This window comes from Emys orbicularis, chromosome 2 (genome assembly GCF_028017835.1).
Source record: "Emys orbicularis isolate rEmyOrb1 chromosome 2, rEmyOrb1.hap1, whole genome shotgun sequence".
NCBI classification, from domain to species: Eukaryota; Metazoa; Chordata; order Testudines; family Emydidae; genus Emys; species Emys orbicularis.
Window position 1 is genome coordinate 269,070,992 of NC_088684.1, and position 18,968 is coordinate 269,089,959.

The 18,968-nt window shown below is 38.7% G+C and overlaps 1 protein-coding gene across 1 annotated transcript in view; it reads right to left on the minus strand.

Annotated features, from left to right (window-relative positions):
* Positions 1 to 18,968, minus strand: part of KIF5B (kinesin family member 5B) — a 65,200-nt gene that overhangs the window by 11,138 nt on the left and 35,094 nt on the right. The window contains exons 12-16 of the mRNA XM_065397887.1: positions 17,173 to 17,366; positions 16,212 to 16,280; positions 11,722 to 11,928; positions 5,983 to 6,126; positions 4,748 to 4,936 (exon numbers count right to left, since the gene is read on the minus strand). Of these exons, the coding sequence (XP_065253959.1) occupies positions 4,748 to 4,936; positions 5,983 to 6,126; positions 11,722 to 11,928; positions 16,212 to 16,280; positions 17,173 to 17,366 (803 nt within the window). The remainder of the gene's footprint in view (positions 1 to 4,747; positions 4,937 to 5,982; positions 6,127 to 11,721; positions 11,929 to 16,211; positions 16,281 to 17,172; positions 17,367 to 18,968) is intronic.

The window sequence follows — 18,968 nt, forward strand, 5'->3', positions numbered from 1 at the left end:
GAATCTAATGCAAGATTTGTTAAGGCCTAAAATTATAATCTCTTAAAACATTAAAATAAAAAAAATATGCTGAATCCATGAGTCTCTATCAAAAACTGAGTTAAAGGCCGCTTTTCTCTATAAAGAAAGTCAGGGGGGAAATATCTGGCTTTTGAGGTCAAACTTTATAAATATGGCATAATACATCATATACTGTTTAAGGGTTTGATCCTGTGGGGGACCTAGGGGCTGTGCTACTTGGTGCAAGAGACTGGCAAAATCATCACAGGCACTGGAATCTGGCCTCTGACTTCAGGAGACACCATCATGCATCTCATTAGAATCATCCACTCCTGTTTTATAGCTTCTCTCTACGTGATCTCAAATTATGAATATTTAAGATTCCACCTTCCATTGAAACTTACTCTCCAGCTCATGGACAAACACTGATCTGCCTAGTAACTACCAGCCCTTGCTTCGTGTTGGTTCTGGACACTTCAAGTAAATGACCTTGCTCTGTCTCCTCGCATGTGTACACAGAGAGTTACACACAGAAATCCATTAATTTCTTAATTGCTTCTCTCTGTCTCCAAACAAATAAAATACTGCAGTGCAAAAGGCATGTAGGTTACACAAGCAACAATCCTGGATTGTTATTAGTTCTTGTTTTTCTGGGGGCAGTGATGGCGGAGTTATATAATAAGGGAGAAGTAGTGTACACAACTCAAAGGGAGCAACACTGGTGTCAAAGCAGGACACTGTGTGAAGAAGGGATGACATTCATTTGAGTGCAGCCTCTAGTGTTGATTTCAACACCTGGAAACAGGAGGAAAAAACTGCTATGGCTGCATGTCAGTCCCTGTTAGGGAGTATTTTCAAGAAAATCCTGTACCTCAGAGTAAAAAAAGGAACATGTGCCAAATGTAAACAGTGCAACAAAGATGTAAGATCTAGTTGTCAGAATGAAACATTATGAAAAATGCTCCTCAGAATGCAATGACTTTGAAGATGATGATGTGGACATGTTTGAAACAATTTGGATCAACTGATTGGTCAACATATTTTTGCACCATTCTTAGGCACTGCCTACCATGTTTTACTATGCTAGAGAATAATACATTTTTGACAGTAATCTAAGTTGAGTTTTGGATGGCTTGATTACTTATGAATTTCAAAATGTGTGTTCAAACTATAGTTGGTATGTTAGTTTGCTGCAGGAGTAGTTATCAATTACATTTTACTGTAACTGCTGAACTTCTGAGATGATTTTTTATTGCTAACATGATCAAACGTCCTAGGTGCAGATTTCCTGTTTAACAGTAAAGTTTTATTAGTCATTCATAAATTTTAACATTTTAATTTTTTTTCCCCCAAGCTGTTTGGTATGTTGCTAGAAATAAAGATTTAAATAGATTTAGATAATACTTATGATTTATTAATTATTTCCCTATGAAGTTGGGTTTACAATAAGTTATACCATTTAAACAGTGGTACAAACAGCTGCAGTAAGATGAATCAATTTACAAATCTCAGTGTACTGTTAAAGCAGTTCACTGAGTAATACTCAGTGTGAGTGGCACTTTTTTTTATTTTTAAAACCATTTTGTTTCAGGGTCCAGCTTAGACAAAGAGTTATGAACATTCCATCTGCAATGTCTACAGCTTCAGAGTCATCTGCTGGTATCACCAGCAGTGCTGCAACTAACAGACACTAGATAGTAAATCACCTGCTTAAAAAAGAAAAAAAAAAAGGGGGGGGGGGGGGGAGAAGAGACTTTCTTTATCATCCCGTAAAATCATGGAAGAATTTATAATCTGGATCAGCAAATTCCAGCAAGACTCCATAGATGAAACGGATGCATGGTTTATTTATGCATCAAGTTCGCTCCTTTTGTCTTGTTCAGAACAAACATTTTATTGACATGGTACAATCAATATGACCAGGCTATACTCAACTCAGCAGAGCAGACATTGCTGGAAGGTTGCTGGATACAGTGTATGAGAAGGAAAATGAACAGTGTGCAAAAAACTGACAGGAAATTTGTTAATTACAGTCTTGATGGTTTAGCCATGCACACACTGATCCAGTAATATGTGCTGTGTAACACAAGATGTGGTTGTCTATCTTACCAAAACAATTGGAGCAATCAGTAAATGCCCATATATCAGAATACTTAAAAAAAAAAAAAAAAAAAAAAAAAGCTGCAACAAACTGGACAAAAATTCAAGTATCAAATGCATAACTTTGTCAGAGGCAATGCTGTAAATGTAGCAAAGATGAGAAGAAATCTAGAAGATAATGAAGTGAACCTGAAACTTGTAACATGGGGGCCATGCTCATCTGATGCATCTTTTAGCCAAAGATGTAAATACAACTGCAGGAATAAAGGAAAATGTTGAAATAGCAAAATACTTCCATAACAAACACTTTGCTTCAGCTTCACTGAAGAGAGTAGGACGATCCAAACTAATTCTTCTCCAAGATGTATGATGGAATTCAGTGGATGACTGTTTTGTGCTATTTATTAAGAACTGGCCTATTCTGATGACAATTTGTGAGGAAAATTGTGACAAAACAAATGAAACTATCTAAGCCAAAGTATGGATTTAACAGACATGAAGATAAGCTGAAACTGAATACTCTGAAATATATTTCCATGGCTTTGGACAAACTGCAGAAAGATTGCTGCTGGTGTTGAAATTTGGAAGTGTACTTCAAGAGACACTGGAGAAAGAAATGCCCAATAACAAAGTTAAATTGCAGGAAGTACAGAAATGGATGGATCAAGCACTTACTCCATCTCATTTTCTTGTCAATATTCTCAACCCAAAGTACCAGGGTAGATACTTAAGTGCTGGAGAAGATGCTGCTGTAACCTGGGCACCAACCAATCATGGCAAACCTATTAAATTTCAGGAGTGGAAGTGAACCACTCAAACAGTACATGTTTGCTGATGATGTTTTAAAGAAAGTCATACTAATGAACTGATGGAAATCTGTAGGACCAGATATTGTTGAAATGCTAACCCAGCTTTTGACAGCACTAGCTTCTTCTGCAGGCACAGAAGGAATATTTTCTTCATTTAGACTAATTCAAAGTTGACAAATTGATTGGGAGTTGAAAAAGCAGTCTGTGACTAAAAATGAGGAGGGAGGGGATGATATTTACTGTTTTAAAAGTCTGTAGGACAGCCTATGTAAGTTAGGAGACTGCTGTCTCATTTTCAAGAGACTTAGGTGAGTAGGAACTTCAGCTCCAGTCACTTTTACTAAGGCATATTTGAAAAAAATGTCCCCAGCAGACCTGAAACAATCAGTTTAATTCACTGACTATTGTTAATACCTGTTTCTTTAATAAATCACTTAGTTGTAAATGTGAAACATGTTTTGATAAGTTTATGTATCCAAAACATTTAAGGTTATTTTGTTTAATAAAAATAAATGTTATATGTGGTTGTGTGTGTTTGTTTAAATACCAGTTACCATCCTAATGCAGCTTGACACACATCATAAGCAAAAAGTTAATTATCTAGTAAATAAATATTTCATTCACCATTTTCTAACATACTTAAAATGTATAATTAATAAGAACCTGAAAATATTGAGCTATATAGTTGCTTAAATAAATGTATATAGTTATAGTGTAGCTTCCTAGGTGACAAAAAGATGTACCAAATCAAGTGTGGAGGCTCTATTTAGTTGTAAATCAACATGTTTTAATGGTTAGATCAACCAATGAGAATGGACCTTTCTTTAGAAAATAACTGAAGTATAAATGGAAAAGTTGATTCAAAATGATTATTTAAATTGCCCTGATTTAAATCAATCCACCCTGTTGCACTTGAGGATTTATCTATCCAGAAATGGAAAGTTGCTTGCCCTATAAGATGGAGATAAAGTCATACCAGTCCCACAGAGAAAAGAATTAGGGGAGCAGCCAGATTATTACATATGGACAGCTAATTTAAAATTCTGAAAAAAAAAAAAAAAAAAGAGCAGTTCTACTGTGATAACCTCCTCATACTGTGTCTACACCCTGATGCCTTGCCTCCCTTCCTCCTTTCAATTGGTGTTTAAACTGGCGGTCTCCTCAGAGTACTTCAGAAAAAGTGACTGCTTTTTCAAGCTTTGAGAAATTGTTATTTGTATGCAACACTCCTCCAACAGCAAAAAGAAAGTCAACAAGTCACAAAAGTAAGATTAACCCAGTATAAGAATGTTGTTTCAGTGTTAAATATAAAATTATGAAAATGGAGATTTAAGTCTAGGAACCTATATTGGGGTTTTAAGACATCCGAAACCACTCAACTGTGCTCTTATGCTTCACAGGAAGCATTAAGTCCCCTTGGTGTCTATAGTTCTCAGTGTACTTTGTATCAGGAATGATAAGATTTTTTAAGATAATCTTAAACACTTTAGTGTATTGCTGATATTAAAAACAGGTTGATGAATACAACATTAAGACAGTTTGAAAAAACAGATGTCTGACTTCTCACTTGTGTTCAGATCAAAACCTCTGAATTACTATTTTCACAATCTGACCTGAAAGACTTCTGTGTAAGCTCGAAAGCTTGTCTCTCACCAACAGAAGCTGGTTCAATAAAAGATATTACTGCATCCACCTTGTCTGTCTATTTTCAAAAATGTATGCTATAGGTTAAGTGAGAGCAACCTAGCTACTGACCAGTAACTAGATAAACAACCAACATAAGAATCATGTTTCAAAAGTGACTTGAATCAGCAAAGCTAGAGTAATGCAACATTTACCTGTGAGATAAGAAGCTGACAAGCTGCCAGCTCCTTTTCGTTTTCTTCAATTTTTTTATTGCTTTCAGTTTGAGTGCTTTCTAACTGCTTGCAGCGTTTTACCATTGTTTTCACTTCTGATTTCATTTTGCTAATGTACAGTCTTGCAACTGTGAATTCTTCATCTATCATGCCAGTTCCTTCAGGCTGCTGAAAGAGAAATTCAGAATTTGAAAGGTTTAAGTGATCAAAAAAATCATTAATATTCATATTAAATATGGGATGCGGCAGCTCAAAGTGCAATCAGAAAACCAGAAGTGTCTAGTCCCTAGTACACAGTCATGGCACTGCTATTCAATTTCAGACCATGTTTATAGTAGCCACACCTACTACTGTTTTTCATTTTCACACACAACTTAACCCCACCTGCTTCCCACTAGAAAGGCTAGCCTAAGTCATACTTTTTTCCCCTCAAGAAATTCTGACTTGTGTTTGTCAAGCTGTAGGTCACTGCAAGTGTTTACAGGTCAGCGACAAACTCTTCAAAATAATTTAGTTTTTTTAGTCTATTTGGGATTTTTCTAAGTGAACACATGTGAGTATTTGAAAAGAAACTGTCTGAAGTGGAAAATGAAGTCGTCTTAGATCATAGAATATCAGGGTTGGAAGGGACCTCAGGAGGTCATCTAGTCCAACCCCCTGCTCAAAGCAGGACCAATCCCCAGACAGATTTTTACCCCAGTTCCCTAAATGGCCCCCTCAAGGATTGAACTCACAACCCTGGGTTTAGCAGGCCAATGCTCACCCACAGGGAAGGTATAGGCAGCTGTAGTATCTTCTATACATGGCTTATTAGTTACCTCAATTACTCTGGAAGGAACAGCTATTCTAGAAGTAAAAGCAACCGTCAGTGCTCAGCCTTTCCTAAGCAGGTACCATCAACTGTGCCAAATTACATCTGGTGACTTAAGTTGAGGAATGTTTGCACTGTATTTGCATAGTTAGACTAAACTGTTCTCAGCCTTTGTACACTATGCCTTGTTATAAATAAGTCAGAGATAAACACTGTATAAGCTGTAAAAGGCAAATACTAACACTTGGTTCTCTTTATCCTCTCTCAGAACCTTACAGGAAGACCTTTATATGGTACAGGTGTTCTAAATTACCCTAGTTATTATATCTTTACTAGACTGAAGAGACCTAAACATGAATGAATGTATGTATCATTTTACATTTGTGACAGCTCCTCTTTTTACCTTTGCGTCATTATTTCCTACTGCAAATCCTATTTCTGCAAGATCTTTTAATAAGGAGGCCATCATCTCTGTTGCCCGCTTTTTCTGGTGGTTGGTCATTTCTTTAAGTTTCTGAAGCTCTGCATCTATATTGGCTAAAATTACCTAGAACAAGAGATGAAGGTGTAAAATTAGATTTTATCAGTTTAAATCTTTACATGGGAATATTTTTCTTTTTGTTTTTCCATCCCGCAATCTCAAAAATTAATTTTCTAATTTTTTATTTAGATATTAGCAAAATCTTGTCCCTCCATTAAAGTGCCCCAATCTGATAACTACATTATGTTTTAAAAGTAACTGTTGAAAACCTGCAAGCACTGTAGAGTAGCATAATATGCAAAACAAAAGTTTCAACAACTAATAGTATTTCACCAAAACTCCTAGAGTTCTTTTCTGAAAGACACAAAGCCCTTCAGCACACAATACATAATCCTGCAACTCTGCCAATGATTCTGCCAAGACCCTAGAAGAGCATTTATGGTTACATTTACCAATGTGTGACAGCACAGGGGTTTTTCTCGAAGACATTAAAATGTGACCCATCCTTTATCTGCTTTCTCTCATAGTAAGCCATACATTCATCACTATGTATGTTTTGCTGGTGGGACAATTTAGATGTTTATCTGCTGTCTTCTGCACAGAAGCAGATTACATCAATTTCAGTCCATCCCTGCCTAGAGCTTTCTGAACAGATATGGCTGTGGGAGAAGTTTCTAAATTGTCTTTTTGAGCAGTGTCATTAATTCTAGAGCAGACATTCACAATAAAGGTATGACAATTTACACAGATTGAGGATCGGCCCATCCATGTGCCACCAACAGCTAACTCTAAATCCAGGGTTAGACTTAAATTGAAGAAGCCACTTTATGCCAATACCAGCTGCCAAACAGACCATACTTCCTCGTTGTTCTCCAACCTTAATTTTGATAAAGTCATCCGAAGCACATTTAGGTTCAGCATCAGAAACTTATACCAAAAGACTGCCTTTTCTATAGATGGAGGTAGACAAATACTAGATAATGACCCTAAGAGAACAGAAGGTTGTTTTAGTTTCCTTAGTCTTTGAGTGACTCCATTTTTTCCATTTTCACAAAGGTTTGTTGCCAGGTTCTTTACCTTCTGCTGAGTATCAATTCAAAGGCTTGATGAATGCGGCCATACATGCCTGCAAGCATCAATGATAAATACTTATCACTATTACCTCAAACATCACAAATAAACAGATATCAGTGCATTATCAAGGGAACCTTGCACCTGACGTGTGGTCATGTCCACACTGTAGCATGTTAGTCTGTGAATTCTTTAAACAAAGGTGCAACTTCTCCCACAGTTTGCTGATATTTTAGCAGGAAGACAGTCCGAACGAATGTTGCCAACACTGCTCACTCTTATCTTGCATCCAAAGGCATCTTGGTATTCTGAATCATGGCTAGGGAACACTGTACCATAGGCATAGTGAGAAGAACAGCCTGTGACGTCCTAAACCCAAATGGTACTTTCTACAATTGAGTGTTCTGCCATATTTTACCAACTGATCCAGAGTACAGTATAAGGGCCCTTTCTGTGGGAAGTATCTCTGTTCTTAGTACCGTAATACCAAAGCCCTTGGGCTTTCCTGGACGGTCTCCATCTCAAATGGGATGGCTATAGCTACCTTTAAACAAAAAACAAAGCTGGATCATCCTGGGGGAAAACTGGTAGTTCTTGCCCTTCTGAACAATAAACAAATTTCTAACATTCCTGTTCCTTAGCAGCATTCACTTCATCCCAGACAAACATCAGTATGCTGTAAATAACTTGCAGCATAGTGGCTGCACTGGCAGCAACATACACTGTTTACAAAGAGGCCAACAATGTGGCCAAGGCAATGGCGTTTATGGTTCCAAGACTCAGTGCATGGGTACCAAAGCCAATGCACCCAGGTATTCCAGGATGTAGAGGACACTGACCATTACAGCTGTTAGGCCAGTGCTTCAGTGCAAAGACCAGGAACACCGTCAAAGGTACCAGGTCTATCCTGAAGTGACCAGAAACTTTTGGTCTCTGAAGTTAAGAGCAGAGTATGGTACAAATCAAGCATGGTCCACTCTCAAAGATCACGATGGACAGAGGTGACCTCTTACTCAATAAAGCAGATTCAGGCACCTGAGGAATCAAAGCCTTGACAGAGCAGCAGAAGTAGTGCATGGGATCCAGCTAGGTGTTTTACAATGATGAGAATGACACCAGTGCCTGCCTTATTGGATTTATGGCACCAATATAAAGTCTCAAATCACTTTTAAGTCTTAAGACTGGTTTTTGAAAAGGACTTGGCTAAAGAACTGTACGAAACCAGAGGAGCTTTCAGGTGTGTTCACTGGATCATGGCAACAACTGTTAACATATCCCACAGCCAATCATGGATGTTTCTGAAGAATGCCCCATGTAAACCATACCATTCTATGACAGGCAAGTTAAAACTGCACTCTACACACACTTAAAAGGCTCTGGCAAAAACTATTTTAAAAAAGGTGGAGGGGGAAGCTACACAAGAGACTGTTTACTACTTCTAGTAAAAATGTGAGGCCCATCCTTGTTGCTAAGGAATGATTTACTAAGATTAGAACAAAGCTTGGAATGCAAATAGTACACTTGTATCAAGGCAAGTTTCAGAAGCCCAACAATGTTCCAATGAAGTTGGGATTAATAAGCTCAACATCAACTACACTTGTGACTCTCTAGACCTCAAAGTAGCACCATGAAACCCCCCATATTCACCACTGTCATATGATTATGATATGTTTTGTACAATGCATGCTGGTGAGGTCTCATTTTATATCCTGTTGTATTGTATGTACTATCATTGTATGTGAAATTGCCATATGTGTTGCTGAAATATATTGTGAGGCTGGGAGACATCCATAGCTGGCCTTTCAGTAGGGACAAAAGGAGCAACTATCACTGGCCAGACAGGTGTTGATGGCCAATCAAGAAAAATCCACTCTCTGAGGCTTCTCAGCGAGGACAGCCTAACCCACCTCACAGCAAGGATCTTTCTAGCAGCTGGAAGAAAGTATAAAAGAGGGACAGTGATGTCATCACTTGGCCTCTCTTCCCCCATCTCAAAACCTGGAAGGTCATCTGAAAGACAAAGACTTTGAGCTGGGGAGATTGGTCCCAGGCTGGAAAGGGCATCCAGCCTGTGTACTGAGAACTGTGAGCTGCCTGTATGATCTATTAGGGTGAGAGACTGATTCAAATCCTGCTTAGTCTCTTAAAGTTAAAAATAAATTCACACTCTAAATTCTATTTCTTATGTAATCAACTTTGATCTATATACCTGCTACTTACAATCACTTAAAATCTTTCTGTAATTAATAAATCTGTTTTTATATTTTACCTGAACAGTGTGTTTTTGGTTGAAGTCCTTGGAGAATCTCAGCTCAGATTACAAAGGCTGATGCATGTCCACTTTCCTTTGACAAAGTGGCAAACTAATTAATGAGCTTGCACTGTCCAAGTGAGTCTTGAGCAATGTAAGACTGTAAATTTCCAGGGTGCAAGGCTGGAGTGATTTGCTGGTGGCTCTCTCTATGATTCATGAGTGGCTCAGGGAGCATTCATGTAATTTAGCTGGGTGTGAGACTCCACATGCTGATGGCTGAGTGATCACAGCGCCTCTTTTGATCACAGGAGTTTTGCTGCTTGTCACTGGCATAGCTTTGTGAGAGACAGCCCAGGCTGGAGAGTTAAGGGGCAACAGCAGTCCCACAGTTCCAGGCTGTACCCCAGGGATCCCCATCACACCTGTGATCAAGGGAGGCCTGAAACCAATTATCCCAATTTTGGCACAAACATGCCCAGAAGAGACAAGCCTGTCACTGACAAAGGGACCCCAGTTGTCAAAATCTTGTTTAAACAGAAAATTTATACCCGAAACAAAAAAATTTCACTGGGGTATATGCAGCAATGTCTTGACACCTCACACTGAGTTAAGAAAAACTAGTGATCAGAGGATCCCACTCGTAAGAAACTTTTTCGTTAACTATAATCAGAAAGAAACTAAGCCTTTAAATGCAGACTGAAGTTAGCAGATTCCCAGGCAAGAGGGATGCCACAGGCCTGCTGCTGAGCCCAAAAGTTTAGGATAACTACTAGAACTCCCAAGCTGGCTTGAACACAGACACACAAGAGGGATTCCTGGAGTTAGGTTCTTTGGAGAAGTGCGAATTTAAAAATATTTTTGTACTGGTTCTAGATTGATCATTTAAGGTCTTTGTACTACTCAAGTTTGATAAAATCCACCTAAAAAAAGATGGAGAAGCACTTTCTTCTAAAATTGTTCCAGTGTCAAATAATCCTAATTTACCAGCGCTCTCGTTCTTAAAGTATCTGCTATCCATTCAACCTAGAATGTTTGGAGGGGGAAAAAAAAAGATGGGCATGATGGCAGATACTAATTGCTATTTCAAATAAGGCCCAACCAGCCTTATGTTGCTGACAGTCAACAAATACTACCTCTTATGTACATCTAGTCACCATAGCAGAGAGTTTAGAACGAATACCTCAAGCTAGTATCCAGTTATTTACTCATTGGCATAGCAAGGAAGTGAAATGTAAATAAAGAAAGTCAGCACAGGGAAGAGAAGAAAAGAAAATTCCCCAAGCTGGAGTACAGCCGATAGAACTAAAATGTTTCATGCAAATGAAGATATAGTTTTGTATCACAAAATGCTTTTTTAATTAAGAAACTCTGCAACTGGTTGGTAAGGAAACAAATGGAAACGTCTATGTTGCCTGTCTGAAACCACAAGCAATAAAAACAAAGAAAATTGTGTGTTACTAGTGTGATGGAAGCAAAGGCAAAATTCATCCTAAAACAGTAGTTCTGGAAACTGAATCAACAAGAAAAATATTTTACCTGGGTAATAGTTTTGAAAAGTATTGAAAGAATCCACAGGAAAGAGGATTAAGTAGATTTTTTTTTTTTATGAATTCAAAACCTGACAAACATTAGAACTTCTGAAGCAGTTCAAATAGAAGAAAGTATAGAGCGGAATCTTTCTCCACCTTTCGGTTGGTGATATTCCACTAACACCTGGACGAGGACAGAACAGACCCACAGAATGAGACTTGGACACCAAGAGTGCAAGGCAGGCAGGCACTTCTCTCATCAATAATATAGTAACTGCCTACTTTCCACCCTTAACTGCTGGTAGCCTTTGAAGGGTGATAAGTTTGAACTGCCTATTGCATTAACGTGTTGAGAGTCAACACATACCTCTGCTCACTTTAGGCAACAGAACTGACTGTACAACCTGCTGCTACAGTGACTTAACAGGATTTTGACACCACTCCCCCAGGCAAATTGCAAAAATTAGCAGCTATGGAATAACTCCTCAAAAGGGCAACTCCAAGCCAAGGCTCCAGAAGAGAAATCTGAATGGCAGATATAAATTGCATTTTCTATCTTTCCCATTAACTATGATTTGTTGTGCAAGCTACATATCACATTAATATTTGCCAAAATCTGATTTAGATAATCAAATCAGAACTATTACAATTCCACATCAGAAAAATATAAAGCTAAATTTCATGTTTTAACACTCAAAAAAGCCATTTAAAAGAGACAACGTATGTAAGCAGTTGAAAAAACATGTTTCCTAATAACAAAAAAGTTACATTACAGACATTTAGTAATTCCCTGTCCTGATTTCCTACCGATTTCTGATTGAGTTCGTCACTAAGCAGCTCATATTCCTTTGCTTTGTCTTCTACTTCCTGAGATTTCTGATCATAGTTGACAGCAAGTTCCTCAAGGGCTTGTAGCACCTCTTTTACTTCTTCTTTAGAGGCATCATTTTCAGCCTGGAGGCGATTCAGCTCAGCTTGCATATTGTCTTGGTCCCGCCTGGTAGATGCTAGAAGCTACAAAAGCGATAAAAAAAAGTAATAAAACACAAGTTGTCACTTCAGTGACATTAAGAAATGCAAGTGGGAGCCTAAACTTACTGAACATTTTCTCCTGGAGTATAAAGCCTTATTTATTTAGAATTTGTACATGGTCTACCGTTATGAAATAGCAATCCCTGAACTTATCCTCAGTACAACCGTATTTTAAGAAACAGATGGTTAAACTAGACAAAGCTCATGTTGTATATTTCAATATCTGGTCTAACTGACAAGATCTGCATTTTTATTTACAGTTAACTATTAGTCAAAACCTGTGTGTGTGGGGAGAGAGTGTGAAGGCTTGAAAATCATATAGCAGATCTTCCTGGTGAACTTTAAAGAAGTTGCTAATCGTTAGTTTAATTAGAACGTTCTAAACTCCCAACTGACTTAAACATGGCCAGTACTTCACCCTCTCTGTATTTTAATATTTAATTACTGAATAGGCACATGACCAAGCAGAATGGAGAGTTTTCAAAATATTGAAAAACCAGAGCTGAAACCATTTTCTGAAGTATGGTCAAAGTCTTATATGCTCAGGCCTTGTCTACACTACACAGTTTTGTCAACAAAAGTCAGCTTTCATCAACAAAACAGTGGAGGTGTACACACTACAATGCTCCTCCCGCTGGTTTAACATTCCTGCTATGCCGACAAAATAAGATCACCTCGACAGGAGGTGTAGAGCTTTTTGTGACAAAAGGCAGATCAACGCAGTGTCAGTGTAGACACTGCGCTTGCTTATGTTGCTCTAACTGGCTTCCGGGAGGTGTCCCACAATGCCCATCATGACTGCTCTAGTCAGCAGTTTGAACTTTGCTGCCCTGAAGAAACACAGGCATGCGCCCCTGCCCCGTTTAAAGGATTGGGAATTTTTGAAATTCCTCTTCCTGTTTGTTCAGCATGGACAGTTAAAACAGCACCTTTCCAGCTGACCATGCCGGCTTTCCACAGTACACACGCTCCTGCGTGGAGTACACCAGAGCTGTTGGATCTTCTGGGTCTGTGGGGAGAAGAGGCTGTGCAATTGCAGCTTCGTTTCAGCCATAGGAACTTTGATACCTACAGCCTGATTACTAGTGGGATGCAGGAGAAGGGGCATGAAAAGGACATGCAGCAGTGCCGTGCTAAGATCAATGTGCTGAGACAGACATACCAGAAGGCAAGGGAGGCCAACCGTTGCTCTGGTGCAGAGGACCCATTCCTCCACACCAGCGGAGCACCTCAATCAGATAAGGCGGCAAACCAGAAGGAGTAAGGAGGATATGTTTTGCAAAGTGCTGCAATCAACAGATGCAGCACATAGCAAAACAAGAGCATGGAGGGAGACAATTAACAAGACTCAGGCTGGGTAGCCTGGAAAGGACACAGGGGCAGGAGCGGATGATAAAGCTACTGGAGGGCCAGAGATGCTGAAGTCCCCTTTTAGCCTGCAATCAGAGCATATTCATGCATGACACCCCCTGCAGCCAATACAGAACTTCATTCCATGCCCTCCCCAAACTCCCCCACCACATTCCTCACATGTTCCCAGTCCCTCGCAGTACCCCGTGCACTCCAAGGACTGGTTTCACAATGAAAGCTGCAGTTACATGCAGCTGTAAGAGCCGTAACTGAGAGACTGTTCCTCATTACCATGTCCCGTTTGACAAAATTTGCGTTTCGTCCTGTTATTAAACTTTAGTCTTTGAAATAAAATGAGTCTATTTGTTTCATACATGTTAGTTGGTGCTAACATTTAAACACAGTGACTATTGGCAAGAATATTTGCTCAGTACAATTAAAGCTCAGGAAGCAAGCAGTAAAGGGATTGTTCAGGGTGGCAAGTAAATATTGCCTGGCCGAATGCATCACATAAAGACACGTTACTGCAAATCATTGTCAAAATGCTTCTTCAAAGCCTCCCTAATTCGAATAGCCCCCTCCCTGCTGTGCCCCTCTAATTGCCCGGGTATCTAGCGGCTCCAAATCAGTAGCCAGCTGATCTACCTCAGCGCTCCATCCCGGGGAAACTTTTCTCCCTTTGCTTCGCAAATGTTATGCAGAGCACAGTCGACTGAAAATGATCAACCTGCCAAAAGGCAGTACCAGCAATCTTTTAATCGGCAAAGTCACAATCAGGAGAAAAAGGGGTAGATTGGGTCTCCCAGGATTACTATGGACATTTCCATATCCCCCATTTGAATCTTCTGGTCAGGAAAGAAAGTCCCACTGTGCAGCTTTCTATATAGTCCAGTGTTCCTAAAGATGTGCGCACCTTTCCTGACCACCCCGCATTGATGTCAGTGAAACGGCCTTGGTGATCCACAATGGAGAAGTAGCCCTTCCAGTTGATGTACTCCGTTGCAAGATGGTCTGGGGCCAAAATTGGGATATTCGTTCCATATATTGCCCTGCCACAGTTAGGGAATCCCATTGCCTCATAGCCATCCACTATTTCCTGCACATTACCGAGAGTCACAGTCCTTCATAGCAGAAGGTGATTAATGGCCCTGCATACTTGCATCACCGCAGCTCCTACAGTGGACTTTCCAACTCCAAACTGATTCATGACTGACCAGTAGCACTCTGGAGTTGCAAGCTTCCACACGGCGAATACCACTCGCTTTTCCACAGTGAGGACAGCTCTCATTCTGGTGTCCTTGTGCCGCAGCGCTAGGGTGAGCTCCGCACACAGTTCCAGGAAGGTGGATTTGTGCATCTGAAAGTTCTGCAGCCACTGCTTGTCATCCCATACTTGCATCACAATGCGATACCACCACTCTGTGCTTGTTTCCCGAGCTCAGTACCGACGGTCCACTGTGTGCAGCTGCTCCATGAATGCAAGCAGCAATCTTGAATTATTTCTTTCTATGGCAGGCAGCAGGGCAGGCACCACCGATTCACAGCTCATGAAATACTGCAGAACCAGCCCTGTTGTGTTCATAATGCTCATTACCAGACTGGTCAGCAGTTCAGGATCCATGCTTTCAGGCAGAGATGGTGGGCGCACAGTTAACAAGGGCTGCTGAAAAACAGCGCAAAACGAAGCACTCACTGTGGACACATTCCGCCAACCCAAGGAGCATTGTGTGGACATGCACAACTGATGTAATTAAAGTGGCTTATGATCGTCGACATAACTTAAGTCCCTCTTCCTCATCCCCAGATGAGGCAGTTGTAATGAAGACTATTTCGTCACCTTGGGACAATTTTAAGACTCATCAGGAGTGGTTGAGGAGGATGGCTATGGCCCTAGATATCCAACCAGAGATGGTCCAGGAAAAATCTCTCAAACTGGTGGACATTTTGGTATCTGCGGCTCCAGACTGAATAGTTCTAACTTAAGTCAATATAACTCTGTAGTGTAGACATGGCTTCAGACAAATATTTAAAATTAAGTAAATCTATTTTCTTACATAGGAGAGCCAGGCAAGGTTGCCCACGCTTCCCTTCTGTTTTCTCTAGCAATGGAATCATTTGCATCTAAAATTAAGAAATAATTCAGTGACCGAAAGAGCTAATTTTTAGTAAAAACATATTAGCTTTGTATGGAGATTAGATATTAATATTACCTAATCTGAACATCTGTCAAAATTAACAGAAACAGAAGGATCTGGTAAAGCTTTGTTTTTTAAATAAATTATACCAAATTAAATACTTTTGGTTGGCATTACACAGCAAGAGCAGATTCATATACAGTTCATAAATAAAAAGAAAACATTATGTCCAATACTTCCAGCAAACCTAGATAAGAGGATAACTGTATACAAATTATGATGTCACAACTCAATGCCTTGTAAAACTGAATAGTTTTGTAATCAAAATATGGTGATTAAAATGAACATTACTTAAGAGGGGTTTTTTTTTCTTTTCTCGATTTCATATTCTTCCTACAGAGGAATGCAAGTATTTTGAAACTTCTAAAGAATGAGACTTCTTGATACCCGTGGAAAAGGTGGGGAAGACCTACTGTGACAAAACTCTTAAACGACACACTAAATTGATAAAGGGGTTTGTGAATCTGTAGTTACTGACTGGCCAAAGTACATCAAACGGAGAGCTCTGGATAGACATTGAACAGTTAGATTCTGACTTTAAAACTGGAGAAGGATTATGATGTGGTAAATGAATAAACCAGTTTCCTTATATAATCATCCTACTTTCAGTTTACTGAAAAGTTAGTTATGACTTTAAGGTGTTTTTTTTCTGCATTATCCCCAATTATTTTTTTTATCAAATGAAAAACCCAAAATAAAATACACAATAGTGAAACTCACCTCTTCCTGATCCAACATTTGTGTCTTCAACTTTTCTACTAATTGGCTCTGCTGATTGATTTCTTCATCCTGCAATTAAAACCAGCAATCCATTGAACAGTTTGAACACAAAAATCTCAAATACACATTAGAAGTCAGTTGTTCACCAACCTTTCCATTTTTGGAAACAATTATCAAACTAAATACAAGACCGATGATTCATGGACTCAAAAGGGATATGAAAAAAATATAGTAGGCTTCTAGCTTTAGATGCATTTGTAGTAATTTACCTTGCACCCAAGTGCAAAGTCCTACCCCTTTGTTACGTCACAATGTCTTCTCCAAGTTCAAGAACTAGGACATGTGCTCTCTGTAACTTCTAAGTAACCTACTAGGAATGAAAATTCTCCTGACTTTAGATAAATTTATTACTTTAAGATATTTAGTACCGTAATATTGTTTACATGTTAGAGATATGTAACCAAATGGCATATTTTGTAAAATATAATAATGGACAAATAAGCAACATCTCTCAGCTTTTCCAAAACAGATCACTCAAATATCAGTTTAACTGCATATTACCTCCTCCTCCCATTAGTATTGTATTATCACAGACATCCAACTATCAAGGAGTTGAGTGGTCTCAAAGAATGTTCTGCATTCAACTCTACTCTGCCTACATCAGACTCCATTTTCATCTATTTCCTATGCTCTGCCCACTTTGCTTTGTTCTTTCTATCCTTTCAATCTCTGCCCCCGCCTGTTGAAATTGACAAAGAGAATGCCAATTAGTCCCAAATGAGGGGATTGTTTCTGTTGTGTTTAATCCATGGGAACTGCAGTCAGACCATGTTATATGGATTGAGAACACCCACCATGCTCATTTGTACTAACAAATGAAGATTTGTCTGAATTAAAAATCAACTACTGTAGCTCCAAACATGCTTACTAAGAGATTTTATATTTAACAAGAACAACATACCTTGTCATCAAGTTGCTTGTATAATTTAGTGATTTCTTCGTCACACTTTCTTCTTTCAGCATCAGTAAAATTACCAGTCACTCCAATTGTAGCAGCTGGTTTATCATTATTGATAGCAACATCCTTATCCACTGCAAAAGCTTCCAAGTTGGCTTTCTCTTTGTCAAACTGCTCATCAACTGGTACAATCTCCCCTTAAGTAAAAAGATTTTATAAATATGTTCTCTTATCACAGTTAGTTTAGAAATGTCTTTCAAAGTGAAGTATCCCTGAGAAGTTATATATGAGATAGTCCGTAGTTATGACAGGTAGTAGTTAAATGGTAAATAAAATATTCCAGAGAGTTTAAGGGCTTGTGATATACAGGAAGTCAGACTTGATGGGCGAATGGTGTTTTCTGGCCTTAAATTTCACCCAGTTATTATTCCAGTTAATTACTGAGTCTAATAACTTGTGTGCTTGAGTAAGCACAATTTGTTTGACTAAAGCATAACTTCTAGAAAAGGATCTAGCTTTTATTTGAAAGACTGAGAATTCACGACTTCCCTTGATAGTTTGGTCCAGTTGTTAAATCACCCTCACTTAAAAACGTAGGTCTTATTTCTGCTTCAGCTTCCAGTTTGAGTCTTGTTATACCTTTCTCTGGTAAATTGAAGAGCTTTTTAGTACCCAGCATTTCTCCCTGTGAAGGCACTTATACCCTGTAATCAAATCACCTCTCAATCTTCTTTTTGACAAGATAAATATATTGAGCTTTAAGTCTCTTGCTATAAGAGGAGCTCTGTGTAAGCTTGAAATCTTGTCTTTCACCAACAGAAGTTGGTACATTAAAAGATATCAACCACCTTGTCTCTCTCTGATAAGGCATTCTTCAAGCCCTTGAATTACTTCTACAGCTCTTTTCCACACCCACTCCAATTTTTAGAATGTGGACACCAGAACTGTACACCGTATTCTAGAGTCAATCACACTACTACTATACACAGGTCAAATCACCTCCCAACTCCTATAGTCCCTACTTCCTTGTTTATACATCTAAGGATCACATTAGACCTTTTAGCCACAGCATCACACTGGGAGTTCAGGCTGAGTTGCTTGTTCACTATGATCCCTAGATATCATTCATAGTCCCTGCTTTCCAGGATACAGCATAGCCTGCATTCTTTGTTTCTAGATGTTTAACTTTGCATTTGGCTATATTAAAATGCATATTGTTTGAATGGCTTTACCAAGCAGTTAAATAGTGTCAATATTTAGTATATAAATATTAGTAAATAGTATCAAATAGTATTTACTAAACAGTAATTAACACTGCTATTGATACTATCAAGTCATAACCCTACTAGCCCTCCCACCATTCGATGATTTCCCACGGATGACTACTTTGAGATCTGTCAATTCACCAGTTCTTAATCTATTTAATTTGTGCTTTAATATTGCATAGTGCAAATTTTTTAGACTGGTGTGAGTACTAAGTCAAACATATTATACAAGTCTAGTTCATGTATGTAATTACCTTTATCAGCCAAATTTGTAATCTCAAAGAATGTAATCTGTTTGTTTGATTAAACCACTTTGAGTAGCATTAATTATATTCTTATCCTTTAATTAATAGAATCCTGTTAAATATTAGTATTATGAAAACTATCTGGCCATCCACAGACAGTAAATTTTCCAAAACACAGCATTCCAAGTTTCCGCTTTCCATAATCCCACAAGTGCTTCCCACAAAGAACATTTAACATATTAGTGCACATTTACTTTAAACAGCCACCATTCCCATACAATTTAATGTA